At 52.2% G+C, this 17802-nt stretch overlaps 2 protein-coding genes across 6 annotated transcripts in view; one reads left to right on the top strand and one right to left on the bottom strand.

Annotated features, from left to right (window-relative positions):
• Positions 1–2012: 2012 nt before the first annotated feature.
• NCDN (neurochondrin) lies at positions 2013–12251 on the bottom strand. 2 transcript variants are annotated; one of them, XM_051987663.1, is made up of 7 exons: positions 12135–12251; positions 10544–10684; positions 8462–9430; positions 6180–6421; positions 5685–5909; positions 5072–5214; positions 2013–3422 (listed from the first exon to the last, which is right to left on the bottom strand). In XM_051987663.1, exons 2-7 carry the CDS (start codon positions 10664–10666, stop codon positions 2986–2988), a joined length of 2139 nt encoding a protein of 712 aa, XP_051843623.1. In that variant the 5' UTR covers positions 10667–10684; positions 12135–12251; the 3' UTR covers positions 2013–2985. The 2 variants fall into 2 exon arrangements, with proteins under 2 accessions (XP_051843623.1, XP_051843624.1); XM_051987664.1 differs by lacking the exon at positions 12135–12251 and adding an exon at positions 11770–12106.
• Positions 12252–12591: 340 nt separating this feature from the next.
• KIAA0319L (KIAA0319 like) overlaps positions 12592–17802 on the top strand; it is a 92235-nt gene continuing 87024 nt past the window's right edge. The window contains exons 1-2 of one of the 4 annotated variants that reach the window (XM_051987658.1): positions 12592–12945; positions 15558–15727. In XM_051987658.1, the coding sequence (XP_051843618.1) occupies positions 15586–15727 (142 nt within the window). In that variant the 5' untranslated portion in view covers positions 12592–12945; positions 15558–15585. The remainder of the gene's footprint in view (positions 12946–15557; positions 15728–17802) is intronic. The other 3 variants (XM_051987662.1, XM_051987661.1, XM_051987660.1) reach the window with 3 other exon arrangements.

Below are 17802 nucleotides of genomic sequence, written 5' to 3'. Positions count from 1 at the left end.
GCGGTTTGCCGTTCCCTTCTCCAATTCGTTTGGCAGATGAGGAAACTGAGGCAAGCAGGGTTAAGTAAGCTGTCCGGGGTCACACAGCCGGCTAGTAAATGGCCGAGGCCAGTTTTCGTTCGGGTCTTCCTGACTCTGGGCCTTGCACTCCTACCATCTCCTAGGATTACAGGATTCCCCAGAGACCAGACAATCCTCGGCCCTCCTTTTACAGATGAGGAAACAGGATTTGGGAAGTTTAGGGATTTACTGAAAGCGATATAAATCGTAAGAGACAGGCTGCGCTTGAACTCGGGTCCTCTGACTTCAGATCTAGCCTTGTTACAAGCTGAGGCATGGTCCACACTGGCCAAGTCTGCCTCCTTGAACTCCCAGCCAGCTACTTAGGGAAGCCTCCCTCCGGAGGTGATGGGACACTTGCCCCGTGTGCTCTTCTGGAGGCAGACTTCAGAAGCAGGGCAGGGTCTAACTGAGCCCTACTGGGGGAGAGAATTCCCTGCAGCTCCCACGGGCTTCCCCCGAGCCACACATGCTCCCTGGAGAAAGATCGACACTCTCTCCCCTGCAGAGATAAGTTGGGACGGGAGGAGGCTTTCCTTCTTTCTGTAAAACTGGGGGTTCCCCGTTCAGGGATAGATGGGGAAGAGATGAAAGAGGGAGCTCAGATTCGGCCTGGCATTCAAGGCCCTCGAACCCCCACTTCCCCTCCCGTGACTTCCTCCTCCCACAAGTTCTTCCCCTCACAACTCGGGGCTCCAGCAACAACTCCTCTCTGTATGTCGGCACTGCACCACTTAGCACGAGGCTGACCATAGGGACAGGGGGCTTCCAAGCCTGGGGCAGTCCTTAGAGAGGAAAGGAGCTGCCTGAGAGGTCTCTCTCTCTTACACAGGAAGAAGCCAACGTGCAGGGAGGCGGGAAATGTCAGGTACTAAGTAGCCTACCCGGGATTTGGGGCTGGGACCTCCAACTGAAATCTAGCGCTTCCTCCCCCTTATTTCCCTGTTGAGCCCAATCTTCTTTCCTAGAGAAAACAGGCCCAGAATTCATAGGGAACTCGGGTCACATCCCAGCCAGTAAATGGCAGATCCAGGATTCGAATTCAGTGCTTTTCCCACTATGAGACAACGGCTCTTTGCTGTATGTGTCTTGTTTCTCCGGCTCCGGGCAGTGAGTGGATCTTTGTCTCTTCTTTGGGGGTAGCCACAGAGCAGGAGCCAATACAAATTCTTGAATGAATGAGTAATGTAGAAACTAAGGCTCCTCATAGACCCTTTGAAATAGGGGCCATTATAACCCCTGTTTTGCAGAGAGCGGTGAGCTCCCCCTGGGCTGGGGAACCCGCACTTCCAGGGGCCTGGGAGGGAGGGGGGGAGACCAGGCGCCAGGCCCCGTGCCCCCACTCCGCCTGGGGACAGCCACTCGGTGCCTTCTCATCGCCGAAGCCCCAAACGACTTGGGCTTTCCTTGGAAAGCTGAAAGTCCAGGCGGGCTTCCAGGCCCTGGGTCTCCCGGACATTTGCTCCCTCCGTGTCCAAGTCTGAGCCTGAATTAGAAGGGAAGGGGGGATGGGGGAGGCTGGAGAGGGAAGACTAAGAGATCTCGCAGTGACATCTGGTGGACACATCTCACAACAGCAGCCCAACTGGGGCAGGGTCCCAGGGACACGGCCCTGGGCTGGAGCGGGAGGGCCGTCCTGGAAGCCGGAACATGGCTTCCTACAGAGTAACTCCACGTGCCTTTTGGCTCTCTCCCCTAGCTTCCCTCAGGGCACGGGGGTCTGTCCCCCAAGGCAGTAAATGGCAGTGTCCACAGACCAAGATTGCAGGAGGTCAAGGGAAGCTTCTCCGAGGGCGGTCACCACGGGGAACCCTCGGCCCTGGCACCTTTGCTCCATACCAGTTCTCTCTGGCACTCCGAAGGCGGCCGGGGACCCCCCAACCCTGCGCACCGTGGGGGAGCCCGGACCTCTGGGGGCGGGCATTAACCAGCAGACGCCCAGCACGCCGTGATCACCGATAACTATTTATTGAATGTCCACAAGTGTACAGTGTGTGAGCTCGGCACATCGACAGAATGCGAGGAGTGGTCCCGGGGACGCCCCCTCCCCACGCCTGGAGTGGGCAGCGCCTGCCGGGCCGACGGCTGCTCAAGTTTCCATGCAGAGAAGTCAGGGACAGGGAGCTGAAGCCAGGCACCAACACAACAACAGGGAGCCAGTCGCTAGGGGAAAAGGACGGGAGACATGCAGATCTAGGGATGTCCCCTTGCTCCTAGCTCCAGCAGGGCAGGGCCAGAGGGCAGGAGGGGGGAAAGCAGGCAGGGCTAGAAGGGTCGATACCCACGCTTGGTGCAGGAAGAAAAAAAGAAGTCATCGTCTTCCCCCAGCATCGCCCACCATCAGAACGAGAGCCTGCAGACCCCTGGGTCCCCAAGGGGGCTCGGTCAGAGAGAAGGTCGTTCTCTTCTTAGCAAGGTCAGGGAGGATTGATCCCATCTCTCCCCCGGGAGATCCCGGGGGTCACAGCAAGGGAAGCCCATGCCCTGGCCGGCAGGGCCCACCGGCAGAGACTGAAGCCCATACAACCCCTGCCTGCCTGCCTGTCCCTTCTCCCCTCCTCTGTCCTACCTCCTGGGGGAAAAGCACCCCCTCCCGTGGGCCTGGGGGAACTCCACCTGCACCATCCTTCTCAGGGACACAAACACTGATTTCAAAGCTGTGGCTGATGGGAAGAAGGCTCGTGAGTCCTCCACAAGTCACGACACTGCTGTCTGCTGCCCTTTCCCACCCCGAGGGGAGTAGGTGGTAGCTCTTTCGCCAGGGGTCCGGCTCCATGCTCCGGCCCTAGGCCTGGCTGGGTACAGAAAAGCCAGAAAGCTGGGGGCTTGGGGGTTTGGGGAAGGGCCTCCTCCCTCCCTCTCTCCTCCCCTCCCTCCGGGTGGCCAGGGCAGGGGCCAGGAGGGGGTGGCGGGGGAGCGCCCCCCTCAGGGCTCGGAGAGGCACTGTTCCAGGGCCGCCATGCGGTAGTGGCTGGCAGTCTCCTCGCCGGCCTGCAGCCGCATGGCTTCCCGGCAGAGGCGGTTGGCTCGGGCCAGCTCCACCAAGACCCCCTGGTAGGCCGCCACCATCTCGGGTTTGACGGAGGTTGGGGAGACGCTGCCCAGCAGCTGCAGGAGCTCCTGGGGCCAGCGAGAACGCAGGGCGGCCGGGGCCAGCCAGGGCAGCAGAGGCACGCAGCCCGTGAAGGCCTGCATGCCCAGGAACCACAGCTCCTGCAGGTCGGCCCACACGCCCTCGTAGTCGGGGGCCAGGGTCAGGGCGGCCTGCTCGGCACCGGGGCTGGCTCGGGCCACGTGCGACTGGGACAGGAAGAGGATGGCGGCTGCGAAGAAGCCACGGGAGGCAGGGGTCCCCTGGAGAGCTGCAACACAAGCACAGGGGAGGGGGAGAACTTCAGGCAGGGCAGGGGTCGCCTTCCACCCTGAGCTCTGTCCCAGAGTTGTCCGGGGGGGGGAGGGGTGGCGCCAGGAGGAGCAAGGGAGGCTACTCACCTTCTGATGTGGGAGCCTGACTTGGCCCTGCGAGGCAAGCAGTGTAGCAAGGGGCCCAGTTTACAAACAAAGACCCTCAGGCTGGGCAAAGGAAGACTTAACCCAGCACACAAGTAACCCACGCTCGTCAGGCTTTCCCTCTCGATCATGGCCTGTTGGGGGGTTTTGTGCACACAGAGCACTTGGTCCACCGGAAAGAGTCCTGCAGCTAGAGCAGGAGATCTACCTTCCAGGGCCTGAACAATCACCAATTCTCATCTGCGTGAGCTCAACTAAGCGGTTCATCCCTTTGAGCCCAAGTTCCCTTATCTTCAAGATAGGTTAAACTAGCTCCCTGGAAAGGCCGCCAGAAAGACAATGAAAATGTAAGCAAAAGCCTGGGATGAAGGCGAGTTATTATGAATGGAAGCCAGCATTGTGAAAGGAGTGGAGGAACCCAGGAAAAAGGGGGAATATCCTGCAGATCCCTTAGGATCAACCTGGCTCAGGGGGAACAACAGGGGCGGGGGCTGGCGGTCCCCTCATCAGCAATCGCCTCACCCCCCATCACTGTATCAGGGAGCCTGGATTAGGGAGGATCCAGCCTACAGGAAGGAGGAGGGAGGAACAGGAGCAACCCCAATCTGTTGGTACACTCATTGTTCATGCAGAATATTCCTGGTCTGGAAGAGGCGTTAGCATGTTCCATTATCCAGGGACTGTGTAAGCCTCTTGTGCCTTAGAGCAGCCTCTCCCAGAGGAAGGGGACCCAGTTCTTCTCCCAGGAGCTACCTTGCGCCTCCTGCAGGGTCCAGGCCATGCTGTGACCCCAAAGAACTGGTAATAGGAGCTCCTGGTTTTTTTTGGTTTTGTTTTGTTTTTCCCAGCAGGATTAAAACTCCTTTCTTTGAAGGGCTCCCTTTTAACCACCAAATTTCGGGCTCAGTATTTAAAGTCAGGGAACAAAAAACATTACGCCCTGTTCCTGGATGGATGTCTGCTGATCTCATCCAACCCAACAGATGGGACACAGGGAACAGTCGGGGACAAAGGGGACCCAGTAGACACCCACAGTCAGAGTGGAAGCTCCAGCCTGGCTGGGGTGGCCCAGAACCTGAGAACTCAGCCAGGGGAAGGGCTTCTCACTTCTTTGAAGAGCCAAGCCTGCAGTCAGGGGGCCAAGAAGCAGAGCTGGCTGGCAAAGTTTTGCTAAGAAGGAAGCTCAGAGGCAATATCAGCTTTGAGGGTTGGAGACCATGATTTCTGACTTGAGGGAGGCTCTGCTGTAGCAACCTCCGGATTGACTCACAGACCCCCAAGGTTATAGACAATTTTCATCTTGTCCCTATTCTTGTTTCCAAGCAGGATCACCCAGGACACCTCCAAAGAGTTCTGAAAAAACTGTCATCTTCCCAGAGAACCTTGGTGTCCAGCCTCCACACATTGTCTCCTTTCTCAGAACAATGACTTGTTCCATCAGAAACAGCAGCTGGCGGCAGGGCTCGGCGTCCCTGGCCTGGCTCTCCCCCGAGTGGCTTACCTGGAGAAGTGCTGAGGAGCCGAGCCATGAGCAAGCCCAGAGTGGCCACGTTGGCAGCCAGGAGAAGTCTCCCCTTCTGCTGAACCAGCGAAGGCAGGGAAGTCATTAGAGTATTCATGAGAGATGTGAAGCAAGCGTCTCGCCTACGGGGAGGGAAAGGGGCCAGAAGGTAGAATCAGTAAGCTTTGAAGCAGCCTCACTTAGGACCCGTGTTCCAGGTCAGCTCTGAGGGACTCACATAGAGAAGACGCCAGGGGACAGAAATAAGTCAGGCAGTGAGCCTAAAAGGACACACTGTGAGAACCTGCTCCTTTTCTCTTAGGGTAAGCAGGGGCAGACAGTCCAGAGGACGGAGTCTGGGGGCAGAGCTATGCAGAGGCTTTGGCAGATGTAAATTTTAGGAATTACACAGTCCCACGGGGAAGGGGATCCGACTAGTGCCTGGAGCCCAAAACAGACCAGTGTAGGTCGAGTTCTCAGTCCGTCTCTGGATGCTTCTCTGTCCGCAAGTACAAGTCGGCTAGGTGGCAGCAAGTCTCTGCTCCCCCTCCCCCTGACCCAGTCCCTCAGCAGCTACACCGCTGCCTGGCCCAGCCCCTCCCCATCCCCTCACTTGATCAGTCCGGGCGCAGTGACCACAAGGTTGAGGAAAATGTGGCAGCAGGTCTGCAGACCGATCTCCACGCTGTCAGGAAGCACCGAAGTGTCATGGCCAGGAGAGGTGAGCTCCCACTGCTGCAGGAAGTACTGGCAGAGCAGCGAGGGGGCTCCTTCCTTAATGAGGATCTCCCGGGGACCATCCTCTGCAGTCAGGTGGCACCAGCCTGGCAGGAGGAGCCTGAGGAAAGACACGAGCTAAGAAGGGCGGCTTTGCCAGGCTGAGCTTCTCTCCCCGTGGACAAAGCCGACCCTTGTGTCATCCTTGACTGGGGAGAAAAAACCTAGGAAAAATATGGGGAAGCATAAATAGGGTTCAGGTGAAACTACCTAGAAGTGACCAGCTCCAAATGAGACAGGGAGCCCCAGTTCAGTCTCTTTGGGTAGAAAGGCCAGGTCTGGAGGCTGGGGATTTTCTAGCTACATTGTTCATTCACTCTCAGTGACTCACCGGAGGGCATCCCCAGGCCAGGACGGCCCCGGAGGAGTAGGAGAAATGGCTAGATTTGCCACTTGTTGAGAGAGATCGCCGGCCTCCTCAGCCTCCTCATAGAGGCTCTTGGCGTATCGGACCAGGAAGGGCAGCAGCTGGCAGATCTCCTTTCGAAGAGATGAAGTCTCTTCTGCCAGCCAGGCACCCAAGATTCTCACCGAGGCAAACACAAATGGCTCTTTCTGCTTCTCTGGCCCCACCTGCTCCCCCAAGATACAAAGTGAGACTGAGGACTTTCCTTCCCCCTCCCACAACTCCCCAGGAATTCATCCCCGACCATCCCTGGGGGTGCCAAGTATAATGAGCCACCCACCCCCATCCCCCACCAGGCTTAGGTACAAAACATGTCCTCCCCTACTGGATGTTCTGAGAACAGCTGCAAGCTAGCCTGACTCACAGGAAATTTCACCAAATCAGGATTTTGGAAACTTCAGGTTTCTAGACTACCTCCAAGTCAGTATAAAAATCCCCTCTTGAGCCTCCCTGAGGGCAGCAGTTAAAGAGAACTTGGCTTGTGGCTGGTTAGGACCTAGCATTCCAGACTCTGAATTCTGGCTCCCACCTTCACTTCCCAACTTCATTCACTGCGCTCCGTTTCAGTCAAACCGCCCTCGGCTCCCTTCCCTGACCTCTTTCTATTCTCCCTTGGATAACCTTTTGAGCAGGAGCACAGTGCCTCCTCCCTATATCAGCCAGCTCTGGCACCTGCTACAAGCCTTCCCTTATAAAAACCTTTCCAGCACACAGTTCTCCTTTCCCTCTCAAATACCCTTTGTACATTTTTGTCTAGCTCTCTCTTTTGCTCCTATCTCATCACATCCTCCCCTATTTGATTGTAAACTGCCCCAAGGACAGTAGCTTTTGCACTTTTGCATCCCTAGGAACACAGCAGGTATTTAAAAAGTATCTATGGAAGACTTGAGTAATCTTCAAGAAAGCCAGTCACACCTTTCAACCCACAATTCTCTTGCAAGATTTCTATCCCAAAAACAACATAAAAATTTGTTTAAAAGGACTTTTTTGTACAAAGACATTTATGGCTGCTCTTTGTGTAGCAAAGAAACCACCTGTGTATCTACCTAGTGTAGACGAGCTGATTAAATTAGAGCATGTTAACATAATGGACCATGATGGGATTGGGAACTGGTCTGAGAGTCAGGAAAATTTGGCTTCACATCCTACCTGACCTAGGAAACCGATTCTTCAACCTCAGTATCCCCAAGAAACTCTTAGGACTTACAAAGTGCACACTTATGTACAATGGTATGGGGAGTACTCACTGGGAGCTTTTATGATAATAAAATCGTTGGTCCAAGGGGAGAGAGAAAGATAGAAAGAGAATGAAAGACAGGGGAGGGGAAGAGGGACACGGAGGGAAGGAGGAAAACAGAGACAGACAGAGAGAGAGAAAGAGTGGCAAACAAAGAGATCTAGAGTTTGGGAATTGTACGCTTCATATCCCCGAAGGGCTAAAAAAGAGAAACAGAACCAGAGGGTGGGGAACTTCAGGCAGACTCAGAGGGGGCAAGGAACAAAAACATCCTCTTTGGTTGGTTGTGCCCAGCAAAGGCCGAGGATTTGAGGAGCATTCTTTGTTTTGTGTGTTTCCTGGATGGTGGTCTGTACTTTCCCCCCAGCAGGAAACCTAGCACGTGACTCTTGTGACACTGCAGCCTGGCTATGGGAGCCAAAGCTACCTCATGAGAGGTGAGGAAGAGGAGGAGGGAAGGAGGGCTGGCCTGCTGAAAGCCAGGCTGGGGGAGGGCCAACGTCTGGAGAAAAGCGCTAGACTGCTCCCCCCAGGACTGCTTGGCTCCTGACCGGCCCGAGAGAAGGGGACATTTCCCACAACAGCTTTGCCCTGGCTTTGAGGGGGCTTTTTGGGAGGTGGGGTGCAGCGGGAAGAGTCTTGCCTCACAAGATGGAGCTTTGATAGAGCATTAGAAGACCCCTTTACTATCCCAGGCAATTCTCTTCCCTTTGATGTACTTCAGTCTCCTCATCTGTCAACTGGGCAAATAATAAGACTCATACTAATTCCACAAAGGTACATTATGTCCATTAAAAGGAAATAATGAACATAAAGTAATTTGGGAGTGTAATTCATTTACGTACATTTCTACAAGCCTGGGGACTTCCCAGGGGAGGGGCTGCCTCCCTCTCTGAGTTGGGGCTCCCCAGGTCAGGAATCCGCTCCTCTCTTTTTCCCCAGTGGCAAGGGGCTAGAGCACCCTCTTTACCTGCTGCAGGTAGTGAATGACAGCTCCAATGGCCTCCTTCATGATGCTCACGAGCTGCACTTTCTGGGGCTCCTTCAGCAATGGCTGTTCAACCCGGGTACATTCCTGGATGCCCAGCTCCATCAGGGCATAGCAGGCAGTCACCACATCCTCCTTCACCTCCGCCCCCGGCTCCTCCAGGGCAAGCCTCACCTCCACACAGGCCAGGTTCACCAACAGGGCCAGGAACTTGCCCCCAGACCCACCGGCCGGGATCCACTCAGAGCCACAGGCGTGTGCCAAGCGAGCTGCCAGCTTCAGGGCCGGGTTGCGCTGCCAGGAGCTCAGCTTGCTGCCCAGGATCCGTGCCAGCCCAGCCTGTAGATCTCGGAGGCACTCGGTGGGGACAGTTGTCGGGGGCAGAAACAGGGGCAGCAGCTGGCAGAGCTCAAACTTGCTGGCATCCTCAGCCTTCTGGAAATCCTCGCTCAAGCCCCGAAGCACGGCCAGCAGCTCGGGCTCCGCCTCCTTCCAGCACTGGGCCTCTGCCGCGGCCAACAATCCCACAAGGAGGGCCAGGGCCTGATCAAAGCCGTAGCCGTGGCCCAGGTAGGCCTGGCACAGGGCAGCCACGGTACCCCCAGCAATGAGGTGTCGGGGTCCGCGGGGCGTGCCGGCCACGGCAGTGAGGCATTGGTAGGTGTCATCGATCATGGAGCGGCGGGCTGCGTCGTCGGGGTCACCCCGGGTGGTGAGGATGGCACACAGGATGGGGATCTTGTTGAGAACCTGGGGGTGGGCAGCCAGCTCAGGGTCACTGCAGAAGCAGGCCAGCAGGGCCACCCCTAGAGCTCGAAGAACATGGTCAGGGCAGCCGTCGGGGGCTTCCTTCGAGGTGAGGAGCCGATTGGGGAAAGTGAAGCCCACAGCATCAAAGATCCTCCGCCGGGTTTTCGCATCAATGTCACCTGCTTTGACTGCCTTGGTTACCTGTGGCAGAGGGTCAGGTGGGAGGGAAACAGACATTGGGGATGGCCGCCCATTCCCCTCTTCCCTCCAGGGCCCTCGGTGGTCCCAGGCACACCGTCCAAGTCAGGCTGGCAGTCCCTGGAGGTCCCCCAATGCTTCTACAGGCTTGAGCCCAGACAGGGGTTGGGCCCTTTCTTGCCCCAAGACTCTTATGCAATGGAAGAGAAGCTGCTGCAAAGGGGGAGGAGAGGCTGTGTCCAGCCTCCCTCCCTCACCCCTTCTAGCGCCTCCCCGCCTTCCTTACTAGAGAGGACTTTTTGTTGTCTAATTCTGGTGCCAAAAACCAGAGCTGGAAAGGGTCTGGCAGCGACCACTTAAAAGGCCCTGCCTCCCTGCTTAAGGATTGAGGGTCCTTTCTCAGAGAATTCCTTCTGAAAATTGTCTCCTCTCTCCCCACCACCTTGGGGGGGTGGGGAGGGGGAAACGGCTCCTGTGTCTCCATGATCTGCCTGTCAAAACATTTCCCCTCACACTTCACCTAAACACCTCCTCTGCTGCAGTGTGAGCCCTTGACTCCCATCCTTCTCTCAGTTGCCATGGCAAACAAGCATCGGCTGCTCTCCCCCCTCCCTCCCTCCCTCACCCCACACACCAACCACCCTTCCCAGCGCTGCAGGCTGCTGCTCTTCTGTCCCCACGCCACCCTCCCCTAGCGGAGCCCCCACTTTCCAGCCTGCTGGGGGTGAATCTGAAGGGCCCTTCCCCAGGCTCCCCTAAGGAGCCACCTTCGAGCCCACAAGTGTAGGGGAGGCTCCCCAAGCCTGTGAGTAGAACACACCAGTCACTCGCGCTGATAACACCCTGTGAGTCAGCCCCCATCTGCCAGGGACGCCCAGAGTGAGTGCCTCCGTACCCTCATGTGGCCACCGGCTCTCAAGAAAGAAGCTGCTCACCTACTCCTGCGTCCTAGCCCCACTTCTCCACCCGAGTAAATCACCCCAGTGTATTCGAGGGTCTCCTTCCCAGGTCCCCCAGTTCTTAGCCCCAACACCCACAGAAAGAGCCATCCTCAGCTTGGTGTGCCCACCAGCTCGGCAGGCCCCCGAAGCCCCTTCCCCTCCCTCAGGTTCTTACTAGTAGCAGGGCAGCAAACTGCTCGCTGTCGTTTTTAGCATCTCGAAGAGCCCCCAGGTATCGCTCCAGGGTGGGGTTGCGGCTCTCAGCCTGGCTCAGAGCCGGCTCACAATCGGACGCCATGGTGCCCGCCTTGCCCAACTGCGAACACAAGAGGGACTGAGCAATGCTCCACCAGGGAAGGGGGGAGTGAGGGGGGGCGAGGAGGGAGGGATTAACACAAAGAGCACCGGATGGGGTAGAGGATTGGAAGAAGCGGAGGGGAGGGTCTCCCAAGGCTGTGCTTCACCTCATATATGGGGGCACCTCTCTAGGAAACGAAGTGGAACATGACAGAAAAGGGAGAACATAGGGATGGGGAGGTTAAGTCCCTGGCCCAAGGTCACCTACAAAAGGGGGTAAGGGAGGGGAGGTTGGGAAGCAGAGGCAAGCATCTTGCCCCCAAACCTGGCAATCCTTTCCCCACCACCTCTCTCCTTCCTATTTCTTCGAGGTTTTGTTAGGGGAGCCTCAGGCCTAGAGAGCTTCAAGACCACCCCCCTCCAATACAGACTTTCCCCCAAAGATCAACATGGAAGAGGAAGGGGTTGGATGAGGAGGAGGGGGAATATGGGAAGGAGTGGTGAGGACAAAACATCGGAATATGAAAACATAGCGGATGCTCAATTAGACATGCACAGGGAGCAAGGAGCAGCCACTGATGAGCAAATCAAAAAGGAGAACCCTCCAGCCCCTTCCCATCTCTCTGCAGCCTCCTAGCTTGGATTCTGGAGCAGGGAAATGCCCTAAAAGCCTCCCAATTTGTATCTGTCCCCCAGCAACGGCTGGGAGGCAAGAAGTAGGTGGGGGATGGCTGCAGGACCCTCAACCTTCCTGCTCTGGGCTCCCTTTCCCACCCTCACCCCCCGCCCCCCATCCTGCTAGCAAGTGAGCAATAGCAGGATTAACCATTAAGGTTCACCTCCTCTGCCTTCCCACGCCAGTCAGCTTGCGGATGCAGGTGTCAACGAGCATCAAGCAGGAGCTGGCAGAGGGGGTAGAAGGAGGAGAAGCCAGGAAAGGACCACAAACTGTCCTGTCCACCGCCCACCCCCTCCTCCCACCCCCCAAATAAATAAATGAAAGATGATCTGCAAAGTGGATAATCGAAGATGGTCTGCTGGGTGGGGGGAAGGAGAGAAAGGGGGCGGGGGCCGTCGGGGGTGGGGAGTCCCGGCGGTCGCCACCTGTCTCGCCGCAGCCAGGTCACAACACGACACTGATGAAGTCACGACAGGGCAGCATGATGAAGCCACACTTCACGATGACCCGAGGTGATGTCACGAAGGAAGGCACGACGAGGTCACAGCAAGATCACGACATGGGACAATCCCCAAAGATGACATGACAAAAAAAAAATTAAGGTGGAAAAAAAAGGAAGACAGGAATGCGACGAGATGCTATCACGACCGGGGCACGGCGATGTCACGACATGAAGCGGTGATGTCGCGATATGACCCCCAGATGTCACGATACGAGCCAGCGACTGGTCTAGAGATCCCTTCCAAGGATGGAGGCGAGGGCCCAAGGTGTTGGGGGGGACTGTGCTCACCCGGGTGGGGCCGCGAACCGAGAAGTCGTTCCCAAGCGAGATGCAGTCAGAGCCTCCACTGGTGCTCACACCGTGTTGCACACTCCGGGTTCCTGCTGCGGCAGCTCCACCCCCACCCCCGCATGCCACCTGGCCAATCAGCGGTAGGTTCACTCCTGGCGCCGACCAATGGCTCTTCAGGGCGTTGAACAGTAGGGGACGCCCCCGCTCCCGCCATTTTGCTTGTGGGCACTACTCCTCTTTGCTCTCGACTGTTGTTAAAAAGAGAAGCTATGGGGGCCAGGTTTTTCAGAAGCGCGTAAGAAAAGCAGTAGAGACCTCTGTTTCCCTCTCCCTGGCACAGTGTTTAATCCCTTCTGGGATGTCTCTCTTTTCCCCCTCCCCCCATCCTAGCCCCTCCTTCATCATGGATTTGGCACCCAAGTTGCCCTTCCGGGCGGGGGGGAGAGAGAGCGGCGGCAGGAGGATTACTTCCGGGTGGAGGCCCAGGCGGTATCCGGCGGCCCCTGTCCATCCTAGGAGGCTGAAGTACAAGGCATCTGCCCCTGGGAACCGAGGCTAGCGCCGACCGCCTAGGGCTGGGGAACCGAGGGCCGGAGCGAGCAGAGAGGGAGGAAGGAAGCCGGTCTCTGCCGCTCCCTTGAGGCCGCCTGTCCATCGTGTGGCCTCGGCTGAACCCTACTCGGCCTGGCCCAGCCCATCCCAGGCTGGTCCCGAGGCCCAGCTCCTGCCTCTCCCATGGAGCCAGAGGAGGAGGAGGCCGAGACTCGCCGAGGAGCCGCCGCCGCCGCCGCCCGGCTCTAAGCCCCGGGTAGGTGGGAGGGGGAGGAGGGATCAATTTCACCCCCAGCTGCGGGCTCCAGGCCTAGGACCGGAGCCGGCTTGTCTGGGCTGGCTCAGCCCATCTCCCGCAAAGTGTCAGGCTTGCCCGTTTAGAATGTAAACTCCGCGAAGGCAGGGGCTGTTTCCTTTTTATCTTTGTTCCCTTGGTGCCTAAGCAAGCCCCTGGCGCTTGTAGTGCTAATAAATCCCGGTGACCGGTGTCGGTGACAGTGCCCAGGAAGACTTGGGGTCTTGGTACCGACCTCGGCAGGGACGGGACTGAAGAGGCCGCCTGGGGGGTGCAGCCCCCTCCCTGCACAGCCACGTTTAGGGTTCGCCTCAAGTCTTAACAAGGATTAAGGGAGAGGGAGAAAGGCGCAACTCAGACTTTGCAATTGTTACTGAGAGGGCGGGCGTCTGAAACCTAAGCGGTGAGGGGTCTGGGAGATTGCCCAATCCACATAAAATAAACCGTCCGGGGCTGCATCTGGGACGGGAGCAAGAATTACGGTAAAATCAGAGGCGAAGGAGACCGCCTTTCAGATAGGATCGGAGAAAAGGAGGCTTTCTTCTCTTTCGTAGCTTTTTTTCTGGACTTTGTAGACAACTAGGAAGCCGCACAGAGTTAGATCAAATTAAAATTTGTGAAAAGCGTTAGCTGACTTTTTCTCCTAGTCCTCCTGTGGTTAGGAGACTAGCAACTAAGGAGCAAATTGGAATGCGACCTCCCAGAACAATCTGTTCGTTTTTCCAGCTATTTGGAAAACAGTGTGTGCAAATAGAAGCAAAACTATTCATGACAGTCTGTTCTGTAACTTTCCCAAATATCTTTTGAGCTGTGCAGTGGTGGTGGGGTTTTTTTGTTGTTGTTCTGGCGGCTTTATTCTTGATTATTAATACCAGCTGAATAGGCTATTTCAGGCATTCATTGCCCTTCAAACATATCTTATCGCTGAGTACATAAATGAAGTTCCACGTATGTAGTTGACAGACTGAACTATGATACATCCTCCATCAACCTAAAGTATTAAGTAAACATTACCCCCTGCTCCTTCAGAACAGCTGCTGCAACAGAGTGCCTTTATTTTGGGTATTCTCGTAATGCCCCAAATGCTTGAAGTATTGTAAGCCTTTGTGGGTTCCACTGTGTAGAGGCGTGCCTTTTCTCCCCAGGTTTTTATCCTTTGAATTCTTCTAATAAGCATTCAGTGGCCTGCTTTATGACTTCTGCTGTTGGTCAGAAAGTTCTTGCCTAGATCTTGGTAACAATTTCTGCCTTTTGGCTCAGTTGTAGATTTTATAGGAAAGTCTTATTTGATATTTAAGTGTAATTAGCCTCTGTGTCTCTTCCCTTCATTGTACAAAATGTTGAGCCTCTAACAACGTCTTTCAGCCTGGTAGTGTTAATCACTCCTGTTTTTCTGCTTTGAAGACTATTCATTTTCACAATGCCCACATTCGCCTACTTCTCAAGGTATTGTTGACAGGTGTTGAGTCACCCACAGCACTAAGCGAAGATTTATTTATTTTTTTTTTTTGGATGAGCCTGTGTAGGCAATTTAATTCAACAAATAATAAGCATTTATTAGGTACTTTGTGGCAAGTTATGCTGGGCTCAGGGGATCCAAGGACAAAAAGTAAACAATCCTTTCTCTTAAGGAACATGTGTCCTATTTGGAGGAAACAGCATCTGCAAATTAGCTACAAAGTAATTTACGGTGGGAAGAGCTTAAGTAACTGCAGAGAATCTGGATAGGCTTTTTTAAGGAGATGAGTGATAAATTACATACACACCACTTACATTTTTGTTGGTAGTTTTATCATGGTGTTGTCTATGACTCTCCATTGTATCTGGTAGGCCAGATGAGTTATTAGTATGGTTTCTGAATTATCCAGTATCATTTCTCTGCTTTTTCCTTCACCATCCTGACCCAAGATTGGAAACTCATGTAGTTTCTCAAGATGCCTGGTGCTTAGTGAAAAATCTGCCTTGGGTTGGCTGTAACTTAGTTCTGTTAGCACCCTGAATCTTTCTTCAGTGGTACTAGCCAGCACAGATAGCAAAGTGATGACAGTCTCCCTGTGTGCTTAGCACATTTGCTAAGCTTAGTGATGTTTGGGTTTGCCAACCTGTGCTGCTTGCCAGGCTGGGTTGACAGCTGCACATTTGGAATAGATTTTGAATGCTTCTTCAGAATTCATTAAAGCCTTATAATATTACTAGGATGTTTTTCTTTTTTTAAAGTAATGAATACAAAGATGTAAGGAAGATGTGTAGGTGGAGGGTGGCTTATAAAAGAAAAAGGACAAAGGTGCTGATTTACTGTTAGACAGTGACTATATAGTAACTAGGTAATGAAATGCCTACCCATTATAATTGCTCCACTTCATATTGCTTGCTGTGTTGTTATCCTGGTAATTATTAGATATGCTATAAGGCTCACAAAACTATAAAGTTTTAAATTTTATTGGCAAAGATGAGGAAAGGAGAATCTATAATTCCTCTTCTCCAGAACTGTCACATCCTTTTTCTAATTGACTTCTCTAAGAAACAAATTGTTAATTACTGGGTAGTAATTTATCTTCTTTATGTCTTTCCAGAGTCCTGGTTCTCCCTGTCATAAAGACCATGGAGAAGAAGTTGAAAGTTCAATTAGACATTAGTTCCTGGATTTTATCAAGAAGTTATTGTCAAAGATCTGCAAAGTGGTTGAAAATCCTGCATCTATTTTATGCATGCCTTTGTCTCAATGCTTTATGTTCATCAACAGGTATGAATTAATAATTCTAGTGGTTCTTTGTCTCAGTGCTTTGTGTTCATCAACAGATATGAATTAATAATTCTAGTGGTTTTATGGCCATAAAGTGAGTAATCTTCATTTATTAGTTCTTAGATCCATTTTATTTTATTTTATTAGAGGCAGATGGGGTTAAGTGACTTGCCCAGGATCACATAACTACTAAGTGTCACAGTTTGAATTTGATCTCAGATCCTCCTGACTCCAGGATCAGTCAGTGCTCTATCTACTGTACAACCTAGTTGCCCCTTAGATTCATTTTAAAGGGTGACTCAAAAGAGTAAAAATAGAAACAGTTTGCTATTTAATAGGAAAAGTAACCTGAGCCCAAGGGGTGTTATTTAGCTTTTTGCTTGCCTAAGAAACAAATTTTATTCTTTTTTTTTTTTTTTTTTTTAACTGAGGCAATTAGTGTTAAGTGACTTGCCCAGGATCACACAGCTAGGAAGTGTTAAGTGTCTGGCTCATCCTCCTGGCTTCAGGGCTGGTTCTCTATCCTCTGCACTACCTACTGCCTCAACAAATTTTGTTCTTTCTCAGGCAAGTTGGCTTTATTATTTTAAAATAGCTATCAAACATAGTTCTTTCTTCAGTTAAACAGCATTTATTGAGAACCTATTATGTACTAAGTGCATGAGAAACAAAGAAAGACCAAAAAGATAAATAATCCCTACATTTAAGGAATCTAATGAGAAAGACACATGCAAAAACTATGTACCAACAAGATATCTGTAGACTAAGTAGGAGGTAGTGTCAGGGAATGCACTGAGATTAAGGAATAGTAGAAGAGGCTTCTTGTAGAAGGTAAGACTTTAGCTGAGATTTGAAGAAGGCCAGGGAGCTAGATGGTGCAGAGGGAGAATTTCCAGGAAGAAGGTGAAAGTGAGAAGATGTCAGTAAAACTACCTAGAATTGGTAGATGGAGTGCCTTGTGCGTATATGGAGGGGAGTAAAGACTAAGAAGAATGGAAAGGCAGAAAGTTATGAAGCAATGTGAAATCGAAAGCAATTTGAAAGTCTATCACTAGTCAATGATGGACAGAATCAGCTACACTCAGAGAACGAACACTGGGAAATGAATGTGGACTACTTGCATCTTTGTTTTTCTTCCCAGGTTATTTTTACCTTCTGAATCCGATTTTTCTTATGCAACAAGAGAACTATATGGATCTGCACACATAATGTATTTAGGATATACTTTAACATGTTTAACATGTATAAGACTGCCTGCCATCTAGGGGAGGGAGTAGAGGGAGAGAAGAGAGAAATTGAAAAAGAAGTGAGTGCAAGGGATAATATTGTAAAAATTACCCATGCATACATTCTGTTAATAAAAAGCTATATTTAAAAGAAAGAATGAAAGAAAGTCTATCACTAGAATAATACATCTCTTGGCTTTTGCATGGAAAAGTTGTCTTACTAAAGGTTTCATAAAATGTACTTACTTCCTGAATATCATTTTACCAGTTGAGAGCTTCCTCCTGGCAAACAATACAGAGGCTTAGTTTCAGAGAAAAATATGATTCTTTCTTTCTGCTGTTTATTGATAGTGTTCTAATGAGATGAAATGTAGAAGTTGAGAAAGAAACTTTAGCTTAGGAAAACTGCTAATCTACTGACCCAAATTTGACCTTTTGAAGTTGGAGACCAGTGCTGGGGTTTTAATACAAGGACCTACAACAACTGGCATCTATTTTTAATACTATAATTCTCAAGATTTCTTTTGCATTTTAAAGAAAATAATGGTGGTTATGGTGATGTTAGAAAATAATTACCATATTTATCAATTTTTATAACATCTGTCCTCTGTTATTCTATTTGTTGATGCTTTTACATAATTATAGTGGAGGAAAATTGCATTGACATAAACCAGACCTACACAAATTTTTCCTTAAGTTGATGCTTTGCTGGGATAGCTGACTATTTCCAGGCTAGCATCTTCAGTGAAAATATTTAAATTAAATTAGTAATGATTTAGTGCAAAAGAAAATCTTATTTCCTCAAACTATGCTGGACAGTAAATTGTCAAAGAAATTTGGAAATAAAGC

The sequence above is a fragment of the Antechinus flavipes genome, chromosome 3, assembly GCF_016432865.1.
Source record: "Antechinus flavipes isolate AdamAnt ecotype Samford, QLD, Australia chromosome 3, AdamAnt_v2, whole genome shotgun sequence".
Classification (NCBI taxonomy): Eukaryota; Metazoa; Chordata; class Mammalia; order Dasyuromorphia; family Dasyuridae; genus Antechinus; species Antechinus flavipes.
This window is presented reverse-complemented; position numbering and strand designations above follow the sequence as displayed.

What these genes read in the sequence shown, in the direction of transcription:
- NCDN (XM_051987663.1), bottom strand. Translation starts at nt 10,666, where the DNA reads ATGGCGTCCGATTGTGAGCCGGCTCTGAGCCAGGCTGAGAGCCGCAAC. An exon ending in TCATTCACTACCTGCAGCAG is followed by an intron (nt 6,422 to 8,461) that starts GTAAAGAGGGTG and finishes TTGGGGGAGCAG; the next exon opens with GTGGGGCCAGAGAAGCAGAA. An exon ending in GCTCCTCAGCACTTCTCCAG is followed by an intron (nt 3,423 to 5,071) that starts GTAAGCCACTCG and finishes CTTGTGTTGCAG; the next exon opens with CTCTCCAGGGGACCCCTGCC.